Raw genomic sequence first — 17,495 nt, forward strand, 5'->3', positions numbered from 1 at the left:
CATCCACATGCTGCTCGCCTGAAAAGGCAGGGGGGAGCTGGAGGGGAGGCAGAGAACGCAAGCTAGGCGGCAGCCCGCAGCCCGCCCCCAGCACATCCTCAGACGCGCAGACACTCGGCAAGGCGCTGCGCGAGGTGGAGGTGAGGGCGGGCGCGAGCGAACTCGGAGAGGGGCTCGCTCACTCCGCGGCGATCCCAGCCGCCGCCGCCGCCGCCGCGCCAGCAGCAGCAGCAGCAGCAGCAACAGCAGCAGCAGCGGCAGCGGCAGCTTCCTTCCTCAGACTCCCCTCGAGAGACTGGCCAAGCGGGTGTAGCCATTGGGGGAGGCTCCCGCTAGGGGAACCCGGCGAGGACCAGAGCAGGGCGGCCGCCTCCCACTCTGGCCGTCTGGCGGTCGGTGTCCCCGCCCGCGTGTCCGTCCCGGGTGCCGAGCGATGTGTGTCAGTTTACGCCTCTGAGATCACACAGCTGCCTGGGGGCTGTGGGATGCCCAAGACAAGTCTTGGCTTTAATAATAATTATTATTATTATGCTTGGCTTTCGGGAAATATTCGTGATGTTGTAGGATAAAGGAAATGACACTTTGAGGAACTGGAGAGAACATAGATGCGTTTTGTTTGGGGGAGGAAATCCGTGCCCTCTTCCCGGCTCGCTCTCTCTTTGCTGATTTCAGGAGCTACCCTTCTGGTGAGGTGGGGATTGCAGAAGAATAAAGGTGAAGACGGGCCGCCGGGACCTAGGAGAGAAATCCTGACCAATAGAGATCTTGGCAGAAGACATTGTAAGGGGAAAAAAAAGACAGAGAGAAACGCAAAGACTTATATTATACAAGAAACCCACAAACCCAGCTCCGGAAAAAGCCTCCGTCTCCAAAATGGATATGTTCCCTCTCACCTGGGTTGTCTTAGCTCTGTACTTTTCAGGACACGAAGTGAGAGGCCAACCAGGTAAGCCCCTGAAAGTTTTTTTTCTATTCATTTCAACATGGTTTCCCCTTTAAAAGCGGCTGCTAAAGCAGGGAGGCCAAACAGAAAGGCAGAGAAGGAGGCTGCTCAGTACTCAATAATTTAAAGAGAGATCCCAGCCGGCCCTTCCTACACCACCGTGCGGCTAAACCCCAACTTTCCTCTCCTGCTAGGAGTGTGTATGTGTGAGTGTGTTTTGAAGCAGACAGAATTTGGCGGTGTTCAGATGTCACATATGGACTGAATCAAAGGTTTAAAAATACTACAAAGCCTTTGCATTACAGTTTTGAGGAATTTTTTTTTCTTGTCTTGAAGCAGAACACATCTCCCTTGAGTTTCTTCAACCTAGCCAGTGAAATATAAATCATTTGCATTCCCCCCAGTTAGCTACATTGAGGAATATTAACTGAAGGGCTTGGGAAAGACAAGAGTTTCATTTTGGTTTTCAGATGCTGTAGATTCTTTGCAGAATGGGTGGATACGCCTCACAACTGTAGGGCTCAAGCTGGTGGAGCAAATTGGCTAGTGGCTGAGACAGGGGCTTGGGCGCTGCTGACAACCGATCTTCCCTGCTCTCTTTTCTATATCTGTGTTTTTCCTGTAGATCATGTGTTCTTTTGAAAATTCCTATTAAATAAAACACACTGACGGCCCTTGAAGGTCTCTCACTCTTGTGGAGTGGCTAGAAACTTTTGAGTAGAATTTGTTATCAACCACTGCCAAAAAGGGTGTGTGGACAGCCTGCTGCTGGAGAGATAAGCGCTGTGAGGCCCAGAACAGTCTGGGGCCAGCATCTGTGGGGAGGATTGAGGGGTGCACTCTGAAAAGGAATCTCTGGTTTTGCCCGGAATACAGTGGGGGCTTGTCAGTCCTTCCCAGGACCAAACTCCAGGGTGAGCCTCTCTCCCCTCTGAGAACAGTGTCTGGAATCCGAAAACAAAACTCTTAGCAGCTGCTACAGGTGATTGGGAAGCCATCTACGAATGAAATAGGGAAAAGAGAGGAGACAAATCTTCCAGAAGTGCCCTTATCCTGAGGCACTTGGAAGGAGATGTCGACAGTTTTAGGGCTAACTCCTTGCAGCCTCTGAGACATCCCCCCAGGACATCAGCCAGTGGGTCCTTGCTTTGCTGTCTTAGGCTCCAATTCTACACTCACACACACCCCACTTTAAGCTTGGATGTTTATTTGAAGGGGAGGAAAATTCAGGAATGCCTTTGCCACCTAAATCCACATGTTTGCAGCTCCTTCTCTGCCATAACTGATCTTCAGGGCAGCCGCAAAGCTATATCAAAGGGATGGGTGCTAGTCCTACTTGGGGAGATTTTCTGGGCCTCCCCCATTCCCTCTCGCCTTAATTCTAAGTTCCCAGTTTGAAACAAAATTAAATTACACCTCACAGACCTGGATGCTGCGTAAATTATGTATGTTTGTGTGATCTGCCCTGTGTGTGTGTGTGTGTGTGTGTGCGTGCACGCGCGCTGTGAGGATGCCCACAATATATTATGTATTCAGACACGGACTCCGGTAGGCCCTGGCGCGAGCGCGCGCACACATGCAACTTGAGGTTTCGTGTGCTGCGCGGAGCAGGAAGGGTCATGAAGACTCAGGGTCGGTCTTCTACCCCAGATGTGTGAACATCTGTCCCCGAGTGCTGCGTGGAGCGTTTGTGCGTGTGTGTGCGACACCCGCTCAGACCCACTCCTGCTCTGCCACCTGCCTCCCGCGCTCTCCGCAGAGCCCCCTCCCGTCCCAACCCCTGGGCGCGCTGCGTCACTTCTAGAGAAGCCAGAGCCGCCGAGTGCGGTTCAGGTCACCCACTATGAGGCCTCGGGCAGCCTGGGACCCGGGCTACGACCCGGAATTGAGACCTGTAGGGGTGGATATTCTCCAGTCCCCTGAAAATGCGATCGTATGCCGTGGGCTGCTCAGGGTAACAGGCGGAGCAACCCTGGTGCTGGCAGCGGGTGGCAAAGGGCGAGGCCAAGCTAGACCTCTGACTCACTCGGTGTGTACGCGGGCCGGGAGGGGACCCCGTCCAGCGGTCCGCGGCGGTGGCGGCTGCGGCGAGAACCGATTCCGAGAAGGAGTCCAGGGAAAGAGGGGACCGAAGGTGCGCACTGAGGAGCAATTGAGCAAATAACACTGCGGTCGCGGCGTGCGGCCCTTTGGGCTGACGGATGTCTGGAGAGGCCGCGTGGGCGCCGCGCACCCAGCTCCCCCATTCCCAGACACATCGTCCCGCCAGATCCCAGCGCAACCGCTTGCCTCCCTCCCGCCCGGGCTCGGGGACTCCGGGCCACTAGGCTGGCCCTGCCCGGGCTCCCTCGCCTGCCCGCAGCGCTCGGCTCTGCGCCGCAAGCTCGCCGCGGCCCCTTGAGAGCGGGGCTTTGAGTGACCCGGGCCCAAGACTTGGCTAGCCTGGGGACCCAAGAGCCGGTCACACAGGGTGGTGAGAAGCTGGGAGGGATTTCGGCAGGGAGGGCGGAGAGAAGCGGGAAGGAGGCGGCTGGAGCAGCGGGAATGCGCGCAACTTGCAGAGCCTCTGGCAGCGCTGCGAGCCGGGCGCCCGCGGGTGCGCGGGAACAGGTGAAGAGCACGCGGCGCACGGGCGTCCACGTGGTGGGGGCACGGTAGCCCCTGGGCCCTCTCCTTTCCCTCCCCCAGCGGCGTCTCTAACGCCGCATTGATTTGTTTGGGCTACGCAGCAGAAACAGAGCCGAGCGATCCATAAACATTCTATTAAGCAAAAATATCCCCAGCGAAAGCAAAACCGAGGCTGAAGCGTCCGCAAAGTTGGCAGCCTCCAGGTATTCCAGTCTTGTCCCCTCCTCCGCTGACTCAGGACACCCCCAGGGAGAAGCCTGCGGCATTTTCCTGACGCTGCCCAATGCGGGAAAGTTAGCTAGAGGCTGCGGCTTTCTCCTCGGGAGAAGTCTCCGCAGTCACCAGAGAGGTCCCGCCTTCCCTCCGCAGCCTCCTGGCTTTTTGCTTTTCCATGTGAGAAAAAGAAATATTCACGGTTAATGCGTCATTTTCACTGATTGGTTTCTTTTTAATAGCAACACGAGTTAATGGAGGGGAGGCGAGGCGTGATTAAGCCTCAGGGTGACCGCCTGAGTCGTTTTTCCCGCCGGGTGGACACGGGGAAGGCTCTTGTTTGGGGGGGAAGGGGGAGGGACAGTTCGAACACTGGTCGCCCCTCTGGAATAGTCGGCAGGCGGGGCGGAAATCAGCTTTCCCGACCAAGTTCAGGGGCTCCCGCCCCTCCGGGTCGCGGCTCTGCGGCCCGGGCAGGTTGCGGTTCTTCTGGAAGGGCAGGGATCGTCGCTCCGGCTCACTGGCGAGCGCTGCCGGCTCCGCTCCCCCAACCGCCGCTTTCAGTTCCTGATAGAGACGAGAGCCCCCTGGCGCTAGCGGCTCCCTGTCAGCGCCCGACCACGGAAATTCTCTTTGGCGAGAGTTAATCACGATCTGCAGGGGGACTGGGCCATGCCCAGGAAATCATTCAGGTCCAGACAATGACTTTCTTCAGACGGTGGCACCTCCCAGCCCTAAAGTCCCCACCTCCGGGACACACTGCTTGGGGCCAAATGAACCCAGACCCCGTAACCATCTCCCCTCCCCCTCCCTCGCCAGGAAAGCTTTGATCTGGGCTTGGGTTTTAACACCATTGCCATGGACACCGGCAGATTCGGTCAACTCAACCTTCTGTCTGGACAGGATGATCAGATAAGAGGTGTAAATTGGTTTGGGAGACACGTCTGGGTTCAAACAAACCTGAAAGAGAAGCAATGACGGTCTAGGCGCCGAGTTTGAAGGGTTTGAAGAGTTTCTTTTAGCCTGTGTCCCCCAAACGCAGGGTGGCATGGGCGAGCGTAATAGTTTGCAAGTAAAACCGTAAACTCCAAAGTTTTAGTCAGACAGCCTGCTCTAGGCTCTGGGGACTGGTTTCATGCCCGCTCTAACTGAGTACCCAGTAAACTTTCCTCCGGTAAGCAGCCGCTGGAGGAGTGAAACTGTTGCCAACCGAGCACACAGTGCAAAACAGTGGAAAGGGAAGCGCCCCCCAGAGGGCTCCCGGGCAGGCCCCTGCTTGTCCAAGATGTGCCTGGTAGAATTGGGGATGCCCGGGCAGCACATCAGGTTTGAAGCTTTACATCATCCTGTAGACGCTCATGGAGCACTCATCCGGCTGGAGCCCAGGCTGTGCAGACTGGACTCCCACTGTCTACCAAATGGCTCTCATCCCCTGGTGCTGTTGAAGGTGTAGTCCACATTCTCCAGGGGAAAGGCAGGTTTCTATCTTCAAGGCATAGAAAAAGCGAGGAGCCCAAATGCCAATTCATATGCATTGAGGCATGGCCATGAGTAACAGGGTGGGGTTCTGGAGGGGGAAAGATACCATGGGCTAGATCAGCCGTTCTCAGCCTGTGGGTGGCTACCCACAGGAACTGTATTAAAGGGTCGTGGCATTAGGAAGGTTGAGAACCACTGGGTTGGATGAGTCTGAGGACCCAGGTGTTTTTCATCTCACTCAGCTGTTCAGTTAAACATTGGAGAAAATGAACTGATTTGGATTGACCCATGTCTGGGATGATTGTGAACTGACAGAATTCAGAAATTTTCACTGCTAAAGAGTTTTCAGAATATCCAGTTCGGAAAGACTTCAGGAACTAAAAATGAGATTTTCCTTTTTTGGAAAGATAGAGCAAAAGCAAAAGCCCTTGTTATCTTCTAGAATGGATGAGAAAGGACTTGAAAAGTATCGTTAACATTTTCGAGATATTTTATCATCTGACCATCTTTTGCCACTGGATAAAAGAAGCACCCTCCTTGAGTGGCAGTTCCATCCCTGTTTTGATCCCCAGATGTTAGCCATGGTATTGGTCCCTCCAGGTCAGGACTTAGCCATTTGCCTTTTTTTTTTTTTTTTTTTTTTTTTAATTAACCCATTCCTGGAAGATACTACAGAAGTTTGTCCTAGAGAGCCTACAGCGTTTTTTCAAAGCTTTATCTGCTTTGATGAGACATGGCCAAGGGCTTAATGGTTTCATTACCTAACAGGATTCGGCAGAGTTGGATTCCAGAACAGAGTGGCCTTGTATCGTGGCTGGCCCTCCAGGAGAAAGCATCTTGTAAAGGTTTAGGAAGCTGTCAAGTTTAGATAAGGCTGAGCTCCGATCCTATGGGACTTTGGTTGTATTAATAAGGAGAAATTAATTTTTAACCACTGGGAATGTTGCCAAATTATGTGACCTTTGGCAGACCAGCTGTGCTATAAAAATAAATCCCCCATTTCTGAAAATGCTGCTCCTATCCAGTAGAACAATAACAACGTGGCATTTAGGACAGGGAAGAGTGGTGTTTGAGAATAAAGGGGAGAAACAGGAGTTGACAAAAAAAAAACCCCACGATGTTGTGATAAATGATTTCAGACCTGAGAATCACCCTCCCATACACACCCCACTCCCCCACCCCAGCCCCAGGAGTGGGGTTTCCAGAACACAGAAAGGAGGGCCAGGATGACAAGGAGCTGAGCCCCTCTGTGTACAGAGAGCAGAGAAGGTGTTAAAGAGCTTCCAGCTCACTCACACCCCAGCCTGGAACATATCTCTCCTTCATTGTTCACACTAGCAGTTACTGGCACTGGCAGGGAAAGGGAGTTTTCAAACAGGGGAAATGTTTACCTTTCCCTAGGTGAGTTTGTCACTGAGAAGTTTTGGGGGAACTGTCATTGAACTTGCCAGCTTCTGAAGCACTGAAGCCAAGCCTGGGTTTAAAATTCAGCTTAGCCACACTCTATGCGATCAGAGTACTTAATCTCCCCATGCCTCAGTTTCTTTATCTGTAAAACGTGTTTGATAACAATACCTACTTCTCTTCTGGTTGTTAGGGCTACAGCAGATTACTTAGAATACTGTTTGTCAATATTAATCCTATTCTGAAAACATTTAATCTTTAAAACAGCTTCAGTAGAATTAATTGTAGCTCCTGATCATAGAAAAGGCAGATATAACCATTGTGGTAAGTTTATTTTATTTTTATGAGTTTTTTAAATAAGTAAATAATTATTCATCCCCAGCTCTTCCCCTCCTAAACTTACTCTGCGTTTTATAAGGACCACATCGTCTCTCACCACACCATTCTCCAGAGACAGTCTCTGCCAGAGTCTCCTCATAGATACATGTCTCCTATTTGCTCTTATGTTTTCAGTGTTTGTACCCTGCTTTCTTTTAAATCTCTTTCTTCTTTTCTTTCCTTTTCCTTCCCTTCCATCCTTCATCACCCAGAGCGTGTTCAGCAGGGAACACTGTGTTGAAGGCACTCTCCAGAACGTGTAATAACTTCTACTCCAGCATTAAGGCCCTTCAGCAGCTGAACTCAAAAAATGTCATCATAAAGACAAAATAGCTTTTACCCAGCAAGACTCTTAATAATCCCATTTCCTTCTGGGTCTTCATAAAAGAGTCATGATCTAATCCAGAAAAAGGGGCTGGGAGTAACAAAAGGGAAGCTCAGCCCAGTAGCATGCAGGGCCTGGGCTGCCGGCCGGCTGGATGCGCGGGTCTGCGGTACCCTACTCTTGCCTCCCAAATCCTGTGCAAACCAGTGATCACATTCTGGGGAAGCTCCCAGTGAAGATGATAAAGGGAATTGCAAATTATTGGGCCAAATGGTAAAAGTAATTGTTTGGATAAAGGGAGAAAATAAACAGATGTGTCCAAAAGGCATATTAAGGGCCAGAAAAAGGGGAGAGGGAGGGGTTGAATAGAGAGAGGTGAGCTAAAACCAAGAGAAAATCTAATACCAGCAAATGGTTTAGTGATGAAGTAATAGTTAGCATCGTCCTGGTGCTGTGAACAACAAATATTTAGAACTTGCCTTTAGGAGTTTAGAAGGTTAGACTAAAGGGGACAAAGAAAAAAAACTTTAGCTAAGTTCATTTTAATAGCATTTTAATTAACATGTGAGTGCCCTTTGAACTTCACTATTATTGTCTAAGATTAGGGTGTCCTAGGAGACACTAACTGTACCTTGACCGCCTATGACCAGGTATTATTATCTCGGACAAGTTATTTAAACTCTCAATTCACCACTAAAACACATTTGGATCTAATAACAGCTGTAGGTGGAGAAGCAGAATAATTTGTGATAAGATGCACTCAGAATTTGTGATAGCTAGTGATACGTTTGGTGTTAGTTTAGCCAATTCTTAATTGCTTAATTCATCACATCTCATCATGTCTGACTTTGGGGAAAGGCTCTGGGTTTGATCCTATGAGGTTTGCCAAAGATGAATCAGAAAGGAGTCTGGTTGCTCAAGTTGTTGGTGGTCCTGTGGAATACCTAAGGTCATCTCAAACTCCTAGATGACTTAGAAGTAGATAAAGAGTCTCAGCCCCCGAGATACAAGGATGGAGAAGGTTACTCCCCACTGGGGAAATGGGGAAGGACAGAGGTGGCATCTGAGCCTGGAGGGAGAGGACAGGTACGGTCTAGAGCAGGGAAGGCAGGAATAAAGAAAAGGACACTGGGTTTGTTTGGAGAACCCTCAGAAGCTGAAGTTTATAATGTGTGGTAGGAAATAATTGCAAATAAGATTAGAAATAATACTTTGGGCTCAGTGCAAGGCCCAGGTTGTTAGGCCAAGGAGTTTGGGTTTCATTTGCTAACCAATGGGGAGCCATTGACGCTTCAACATAACCTTCAGTTAATCAAAATAAATGAAAAAAAATATTATATTACCTTTTTCCTCCTTTGGCTTGTGGAGAGACCTCAAAATTATTCTTCTTCTGTTTCCTTCCCCCAAATGTCTGTTAAAATGGTCAGGAATTGTAGTCCCACATCTCTCATCAATGACATCAAAATTGCATTTGCAATGAGGGCTGGAAAAGAGCGGACATAAATATAAACTAATGATATTATATCGGCCGCCCTATCGGAATTGCATTTGTTTATGATATAAGATGACAAATAACAAGGTTACCACAGGTGGCATGATTCGAGGTCAGGGGAGGTAATCACATCAAACTTACATTTTACCAATTACATGAGGGTTCATTTTTAGAATCCTGATTGAAGGGAAGAGATGTTCAAAAGGCCCCATTTCCAGACCCAATTTTCAGTTCTCTCCTCTGCAAATTCACTGGAGGTGTTTTGGAAGAGGGAGTTTGCTTTGTTTCTTATTCTTTTCCATACTCATGTGCTACCTGGCGCTCCTGCTCTCCAGTTCCCTCTCTCAATCCCTCCCAGATGATTCTTTAATTCAGATTTTGAACTTTATCACTGCAAAAGTTCATAGGGATTTCCATTTGCTGTGCCTTCAGGAGCGCATCATTCACTGCCACCCGGCTCCATAAATTGAATAGATTGCATCCCTTCCCAGTTGCCTTAGGAAGTGGTCAAACAGCCACATTCCTAGGCTGATGGATTGGCTCATTTCTTCCCAGCTTAAGCCAAGATACAGATTTTATGAGACTGTCTTGTGACAGGCTAAAGTCACTTTGAATAAAACAAAATCCAGCCACAGCTCACAAAAATAACTCTCAATAACTCTTTTGTGTTGGAGAGCAAAATTTGGTTAGAACCCTGAGCAGAGGACTTAGATGATGTGAGTGAGGGATGTGAAGAAACTCCTTTTTGGCCTTTCTTTTCATGCAGCACTGTTGTTGACACGCTCACGTGCAGAACTGTGTATCCATAATATTTATAAATACACAGCCACAGACTCGGTTAAGAAAAGAAACTCACGTCAGTAGAGCTAATGTGATTAAAAGAGACATTTGAACTCTCTATAATTCAAGACAGATATGTTCATCTGAGGAATCCTGGAGTTTTGTTTCAAGCTTACCAAGCAAATAAAGCTAGAGTAACACCTCGAATAAATGTCTTATGGTTTAGAGGGTAAAGAATCTTTTGGTTGTTCATCTCAATCTAGGGGTTATATTGTCTTTTCCCCACCTTGTGATATTGGCTTTGAATTTGAGACTTGGAACTGACCTTTAGAATCTCCCCCTATGATTATTAGATGAGGAAACAGGCTCAGAGTCATTTACTAACGCACCCAAGGTCACACGGCTTGCCAGTAGCGAGAGCATACTGGATGAGTGAGTTTCTTAATCCCGGTCCAATGCTATTTCTAGTAGCCCTAGTGGAGTAAGTGGCAAGTTGACAACCTTTTTGCTTTTTAAGTGGAAGAAAGAGTTTCTTCTTTGCTTTGATGCTAAAAATTAAATGAAAACAATGCTGTGGAAAATAGGGACAGGATAGGATAATGCTGCGGATAAAGAATAAATTATAAAGTAAATAAATGTATTATTTTCAGGGAAATGAGACCAATTGCTTTTCTCCACCAAGTGCCCTCAGGTACACAGAAGAGAAATAGATGCCTCCCAACCCTTCCGCTCTTTCTTTTCCGTGGCATTTGAAAGTGACAAGAGAACTGGGATCCAGTTGGGTAGGTTTCAGCCTGTGTTCCAAGAAGCCCCAGTGTGCTCTCATTGGAATCCCCCTCAGAGATGAGGACGGGAGGGGGAGGTCTGGACTCTCTACTTCTCTGGTTACCCCACTCCCAGCATCCACGGAGAGCTCTCTTTTATCTCCATAGGACATTGAGGGTCTCGGTAGAGTTTTGTTCAAGGCAAAACAAAAGTACCATTTCTAAAAAAGTTTTGGAAACTACACACCTAATTCAGTCCACTCATTGAATTATAGTTTATGAAGCTGAGACTGAGAAAGGTCATCTTTTGAGGTTCTTAACTACCTCACTTTTGCTAATGTCCACCCCTGCCTTTCTTGGTAACCTGGTCTCCTTACCCCCAGATGCACCTTTGACAACAACCAGACCCTCTAATCCCACATCCAGCCAGTCACCAGGTTTTCCTGTTTTTGCCAAGGACTTTCTCTTTCAGTTCAACTAAATCAAGGGATCTGATTGTTCTTTTACTGGGAGAGTTTACTAACCATTGTAAGTAAGCCATTGTATTTCTGATAATTTAAAAGACCTCACTACAGATAGGCTTCAGATTTTAGCAAATAGTATTGTCAAAGTCAGGCCATAGAGTGTTCCTTTAAAACCACTCCAATTAAATTTTTCTAGAAGGCAGAGATATTTTTAGAAGATCTTCCTTTACCCCCCCTTTTAATATTTCCTACAAATCAAATACTACCAAGGAACCAGCATTCTGTCTTAAATTGGGTTCTGTTTTGAAGAGGAAGTTCCCAGATGAATGGGTACAAAATCCCTTTACCTCATCCAGGACTACATAATCCCTAGGGAGCATGGGATGGTGCTTAGGCTTTCAGCAAAGCAAAGACACCAGAGAAAAGGGGAAAAAAAGAGAGAGGGGCAGAAAGCTTTTTAAAAAAATCTGATATTGTATATTTAAAATAAAAACACCTAAGTAGTCATTATGGGGGAAAAAAATCAGAACTTGGTGACTTTAAAATTTAGTGTTCTCTTTATTTCAAATTACTAGGGCTGTCACTTTACTCCTTTCATCTTTGGCCCCTGAGGTCTTTATCTGACCTGACCTGGCCCATCCAGTAAGTTTCCCTCCCAGATGCAGGCTCTGAACAACCCAAGCCTGGGTTTTGCTACTTCTCTTTGGGAAATGGATTTGCCCCAGGTGAAAGGTATTCACGAAATAGTTGGAGAATGAAGTCCCTTGTCAACTCACCAAACAGGCTCAGTAGCTCAAACTTCAAGGGGGTCAATTTCCCCTCTGTATATGAAGATTGGCCTTAAGGGGTTTGCCCCTGAGTTCAACTCTTCTTTGGCTTGGCTTGACTCCTCTGAAGCAGGACAGAAACCGTTTATGAAGTTCGTTTTGGAACACAATAAAGGCCTACAAAGTAATGGATGGTATGGCTAGCTCTTCAGAAGAAATTCTAGCCAATTTCTATTGGGGCATGTTTGCATTTAAGAAATAAAGAGTCCCCAATCCTGGAAATGAAAGAGCAGTTATCAAGAGAGATGTAGAAGGATTAAATGTGTTTTCTTTACCATTTTTACTAATGTATTTCAAGAATTCTGTCCTTTCCAAGAAAAATCGAGACAGAAATTATAGTATTTAATCTTGTGGATATAGGTCTGTGCAAATGATGTGTGATATTTTGTGAGAAGGTGTGAACGTGTGTACAGGACTAAGGTGTGAATTACTGATACGTATATGTAATTGATGTATGTTCAATGTCTACGTTTGTGTGTGTTTCTGAGTGTGAAGGCAATCTAAACAAGAACGTGAGTTTATAAATGTTTGGGTACTAAAAAGGTTAACCACACACAGCCCAAGTAGATGTTTTAATGAGATAGCAGATATTTCAATAAGTGCCTTGATTTTCTTCAAATAAAGAAAGTACAGAAAAAGAAATGCGTTACTCCTTTTTCTTTGGGTTTAGCAGCAGAAGTTACAGACTACCAGCTATGAAATATATATAGTTGTTTTTTGGTTTTTTTTTCCTTTTGGTGGGGAAATGATCATTCCTAGTGTAGATGAGAAATGAAACCATCCTGTGAGGAAGTTTCCTGGCTTTATTGCTGATCTGTGTGCCTGGTCTAATTGCTAAGAGCTTAAACTTGGAGTGTGGGGAATTGAAAGGGAAAAGTTCTTTTTTTGAGAGTAATTGGAGGGAAGCAGGGAAGGCAGGAGGGAGTGTGGATGATGTGGAAACTAACAGTGACTAAACAGGAGCTCAGCTCGGGTTTCCTCTGATGAGTTCCAAGGAAAAAAGTGTGGTTTGGGGTGAGTAGGTGGCAGAGCTGCCGTTTTCTTAAAAATAGCTGGCAGAGCTGCTGAACCCAGTAGAATATTCTCTGGTCTGCAGCTGGTGATCTATGTCCCTCTACCTCTGCCTTCTCAGAGGGCTACTCCCAGCCCCCCTTAACAGGCATGAGCCAAGACCAATGAACCATAATTTGGCCAGCTGGAAGATGTTGGATGCCCAGTGTGGATGGGTGGTACGGGCACCTGGAAAGCCTGTGGGCACTGGCTATAGAGGAACCAGGTTTCACTGCTGGCCTTGTATGGATTTGAGGAAGGGGCACATTGTCCTCCCAGACTGGGGAGGGTACAAGGTCATTAAGAAGAGATTGGTGTGATGTCTACTCGCCCAAGGAAATGGCTGCTTTTGTTTTCACCCAGTAGGAAAATAGACCTGAAATCCATTAGATTCTGGGCAGTTCCACTTGGCACAGCTTGAACACTTTGGAGGCTCCATGCTGAAAAGGCTAGTTGTGCAAATGTGTCTCTGTCCCAAACACCATGGTGCAGTGTGTCCGTCTTTTATAGATTTAAAACCTGTCAGGCTGGTAATCTAAAGCAGAGGTCTAGAAGATAGTAATGCCAACAGACATGGGGAATAGTAAAGTGTACCTGTAGAGCTAAAAAATGCATGACCTGTTCCCTCAAAGAGACAACACAGGAGAAAGACCCGTCCTGGAGGGTGGCTGCTGAGTCCTAATACATAATTCACGGCCCATGCTGCTCCATGCAGATGGCGAGATTAAATCATGATTGATGCTAAGAGACACACCAGGCTCAGAAGGTCTCCAGTAGGCTTGGAATATTTCCTCATGTCTTGTGCCTTTCCATCAATCATCTGTCTGTCCTACTGTGGTGTTAAGCAATAACCCCCTCCCCCCAATTTCCCAATAACCCCTGTTGGGGATCGCAGAACTTCCCTCCTAAGTAGATAAGATTCTTCAAATGTCATCACCCACCTTTTCTGCCTTTGAAGATGGCTTCCTTCCCTCTTGGACCACAGGAAGCTGTTTACCTGCAGCCAGGCCCTGCTGAGAAGGGGAGCCAGCCCCTTGCGGCAGCTGATGGCTGAACAACGCAGCAGCACACTCTGGTGGTGGGGACCAGGCAGAGGGGACAGAGGAGAGAGAGCTCAGAAGAAACACAGACCTCCACTCAGCACAAAGCATCTTTGTGGAAATTCTGAGGTTGGAGCCAGTGGATTCTCTAATACAGATTTTTCCACTCAGTATATAATGAAATAATAAATCAAATTTGTGGTATATGTGGAATTAAATGTTTGAGTTTTTTTTTTTCTTCTCAAAAAGGAAAAAAAAAAAGCTGAAATCACCTTCTAGGGTCTATTCTGGCCACAAAGCTTAAAGTGCTTCCTGTACACCACGTGTAATTGTTACCAGGCTCACTTGTGGGTCGGCACCACAAAACCACTATTGTCGGTTCCTGGAGCCTTGACTGCTGGCTGCCTGGGCTAGGCTGGGAGACACCAAATAAAATGAGGGATTTATGAGATAAAGATAGAGATGGGAGGTTTGAATGAGGAGAAGATGGGCTAAGGATGGGGGCAGGGCAGGAAAAGGCAGAGAAGCATGTTCAGTTTGCAGTCTTGTTTTTTTTTTAATTGTAGACCATGTAATTGGGAATATTTATGACCATGTTCTGGAATATTTTCATGTGTGTCTGTGTGTAGTCGGGTGGGCAGCGGGAGGGATGAGCTGGAATAATCTCTTCCACCGAATGAGTAAGTAGGTTAGTCTTCTGGACTGCCATAAAAGGTCTGTAAAATAGTATTAATCAGCCACTGGTAGAGAAGAGAAGCAGGGAGGGGGGCAGGAAAAAGCTGTAACGTAATCGAAGTTCTCTGGGTTGTTGGTTTCTCTTTCAGACCCACCCTGTGGAGGTCGTTTGAATTCCAAAGATGCTGGCTACATCACCTCGCCCGGTTACCCCCAGGACTACCCCTCCCACCAGAACTGCGAGTGGATTGTTTATGCCCCTGAACCCAACCAGAAGATCGTCCTCAACTTCAACCCCCACTTCGAAATTGAGAAGCACGACTGCAAGTAAGCCCCATCCTGGTGGGACCCCATGGTGCACAGGGGACCATGCAGTGGCACCCTGTCTGTGAGACCCACCCTCCCCACCCCCACCCAGGCTCTTGTCTCTCTGTCACCTGAAGGGAGCACCTCTCACTCTAGAACCTGCTGCTACCCAGTGGTGAGCGCTGACCCCAGAGGGAAACCTCAAGGTGACATTCTCTTTGGGGGGAAATAAAAGATGTAGTGATCCCACAGTATCGTGGAATGTTGTTAAGTGAAGAGTATAAAGAATAGCTCCCTATCTTCAATGGCTGGCCGTGGAGGAGGAGTTCCAGTGGGGGTGGAGAGACTATAAAACTCCACCTCTTGAACTGGGGATTTACCTTCCCCTTGGAGATTTCCCCATTTCTGTAGCTGCCCACCAGCCTCCCCACGAAGATAGTAGCTGGATCCTCAAATAGAGACACTTCCTGTACATCCAATAGTGCGTGTTATTTTATTAAGAGACAGTGGGTTCCTTGTAGAAAAAAAGTAAAAAGAAAAAATATGGGTAGATCGAAGATTCATATTGATTCTTGATATCTGTGCCGCACAGATTAGTCTCAAAGTTGGTGTTATGGATTTCTTTAACAAGCACTGTTCTAATTGCTTTACAAATATTAATCCGTTCACTTCTCACAATGGCCCTGGGAAGTTGGTGCATTACGATCTCCATAATGCAGAAGAGAAAATCAAAGCACAGAGAGGTCCAGTCCATCACCCGAGGTGACTCAGTGGGTTTTACAAAATTGGCTCTGCCACCTGGGAAGTGTGTGGCTTAGGAGGTGCCAAGTGGACATTTAGACACTTTTGAGTGCTTTATAAATGCCATGTTAACACCAAGCTCTCTGTAAGTTAAGGCTGGGAAGCAGTGTTACCGTGTCAAGAATGCAGATGCCCTTTGTACTATTTGGTGAGCTCTAAAAGTCTATCCTCAATGAAACAACAGTCAGAGTTTCCTGTGCAGAAAGAATGTGGCAACCATCACATTCTGCTCCCAACGCCATTGCTCTGATAAGTGTTCAGTGCCCCCATATGATTAATAAATTTTCCTAGCATTCCTGTGATGAAGGCATCAAGAGTACTGAAAATCACTAAAGGGGCCAGCGGGCGGGACAGATACCAGGGAGCAGGCAAAATTCCTGGCCTGCATCTCAGAAAGGGCCAGGTCTGGGCCAGCTTGTCCCAGTGGAAGAAACAAGGGCTCTCTTTAACTAGTGCGAGACTGTGAGGCTCAGTGAATTCACGCCCACATTATCCTCGTAGGACTACTTTGCACCCACATAATGGTTTTCTACTAAGAAGACGTAGTCTATGTTGAAAACCAGAGGGTTTCCTGGATGGACGCCTCATGTGATGAAGAGTCATAAGATGGAGTTTCTCGTTCCGGAGCTACTCTTGATTCAGTGGATGACTTAGGGTAACTCATGAGCTCCTCTCTAAGTTAAATGCCCACCCGGGATACACTTGCTCAATATCCCAAGGTTTCTGATTCCCTGGCCATGAACTTTACCAAGAATTTCTGTTAGAAGAGCTTTTTTAGAAGGTGTTTTGGGTCCTGCTTCCTCTGGCTGGGCTGCAGAAAGTTGGCACAAATCAAAGCATAATGTACAGAGAGCTTGGGTGAGCTCAGAGAAATTTGACTAAGCACCTCTCCCAACTGAAGGCCAACAAATACCTGTTATGCTTATGCCAGCAAATCTCCCAAGTAAATTGCTAAGAGGTCATCTTATGTATATTCATAGTGACAGAGGGAGAAAGCATGGCTTTTGGAAAGAAAAACTGGGGAGCTGGTGAGCATGGCTTTGAACCCATCAGGAAAGGCAAAAGGCCAGAAAATCCTGCCCATGGCCTGCTTTGGGCTGCAAAGTACCTCTGTCCCTCGCAGCTCAGCTCCAGAGCTGGGGAGAGCTGAAGATTGCCAGAGTCTCTGACGGGGAAGGGACAAGACATTGGCAAGGCCCATGTGTCACAGGCCATCTTCTGTGTTGTGCTCACTAAGTCGCTCCCAGTGTTTCTCCTCACTCCCCCATCTCATCCTTCTGGCTTAAACTTAAGAGGTCAGGAAGGTTAGAAAAAAATCTTTCTGGGATTTAGCTGTTCTTTCTAACTGTTAGAGAGGCTCTGTTGGGATTAAGCTGCATCTACTTAACCTTGTCTTTAATTCTCCATCCCACCCCCATTTCTCCTTCACTCCCCATTTCTCTCTCTCTCTCAGCAATTTTTCTATTTAGAACAACACATCCAGTTTTCTCAGCCTCTCCCTCTTCAGTGTATTTGTGACAATTCCCCTGGGCCATTTGCATTTGGAATAAATGGGCTTCCCTCTCTCCACTGCCTTGTTGTAGTTCCTTGGGAAAGGAACAGTTCATCTCAGTGACATCCTGGAGGTTCTGGCTTGTTCCTGCTCTCCACCATCCTGCTCCCTCTCTCTTCCATACTTTCTTTTCATTCCAAAGGAGCTCCTGGGTTTGGAAAGCACCTGCTATCAAAGGAACTAAGCCTGCTTCCTCCTCTCATGTTGGGAGCATGTTTCAAATTGGATTTGGCTCTCAAGGCCCAGAATGTGGGTAGGGACTTCCCAAAAGAAAACTGCCTAAGCCAGGGCTCACACCTGTAATCCCAGCACTCTGGGAGGCCAAGGCAGGCGAATCCTTCAAGCTCATGAGTCCGAGACCAGCCTGAACAAAA

The 17,495-nt window shown here is 47.4% G+C and overlaps 1 protein-coding gene and 1 long non-coding RNA gene across 4 annotated transcripts in view; one reads left to right on the plus strand and one right to left on the minus strand.

Annotated features, from left to right (window-relative positions):
* Nucleotides 1–598: 598 nt before the first annotated feature.
* LOC128590010 (uncharacterized) lies at nt 599–5,097 on the minus strand. Its single transcript, XR_008381173.1, has 3 exons — nt 4,745–5,097; nt 2,970–4,438; nt 599–735 (listed from the first exon to the last, which is right to left on the minus strand). It is a non-coding gene; the product is annotated as an uncharacterized LOC128590010 (long non-coding RNA).
* NRP2 (neuropilin 2) overlaps nt 729–17,495 on the plus strand; it is a 114,299-nt gene continuing 97,532 nt past the window's right edge. For all 3 annotated transcript variants that reach the window (XM_053597052.1, XM_053597053.1, XM_053597054.1), the window contains exons 1-2: nt 729–946; nt 14,612–14,789. In XM_053597052.1, the coding sequence (XP_053453027.1) occupies nt 874–946; nt 14,612–14,789 (251 nt within the window). In that variant the 5' untranslated portion in view covers nt 729–873. The remainder of the gene's footprint in view (nt 947–14,611; nt 14,790–17,495) is intronic.

The sequence above is a fragment of the Nycticebus coucang genome, chromosome 7 (assembly GCF_027406575.1).
Source record: "Nycticebus coucang isolate mNycCou1 chromosome 7, mNycCou1.pri, whole genome shotgun sequence".
NCBI lineage: Eukaryota > Metazoa > Chordata > Mammalia > Primates > Lorisidae > Nycticebus > Nycticebus coucang.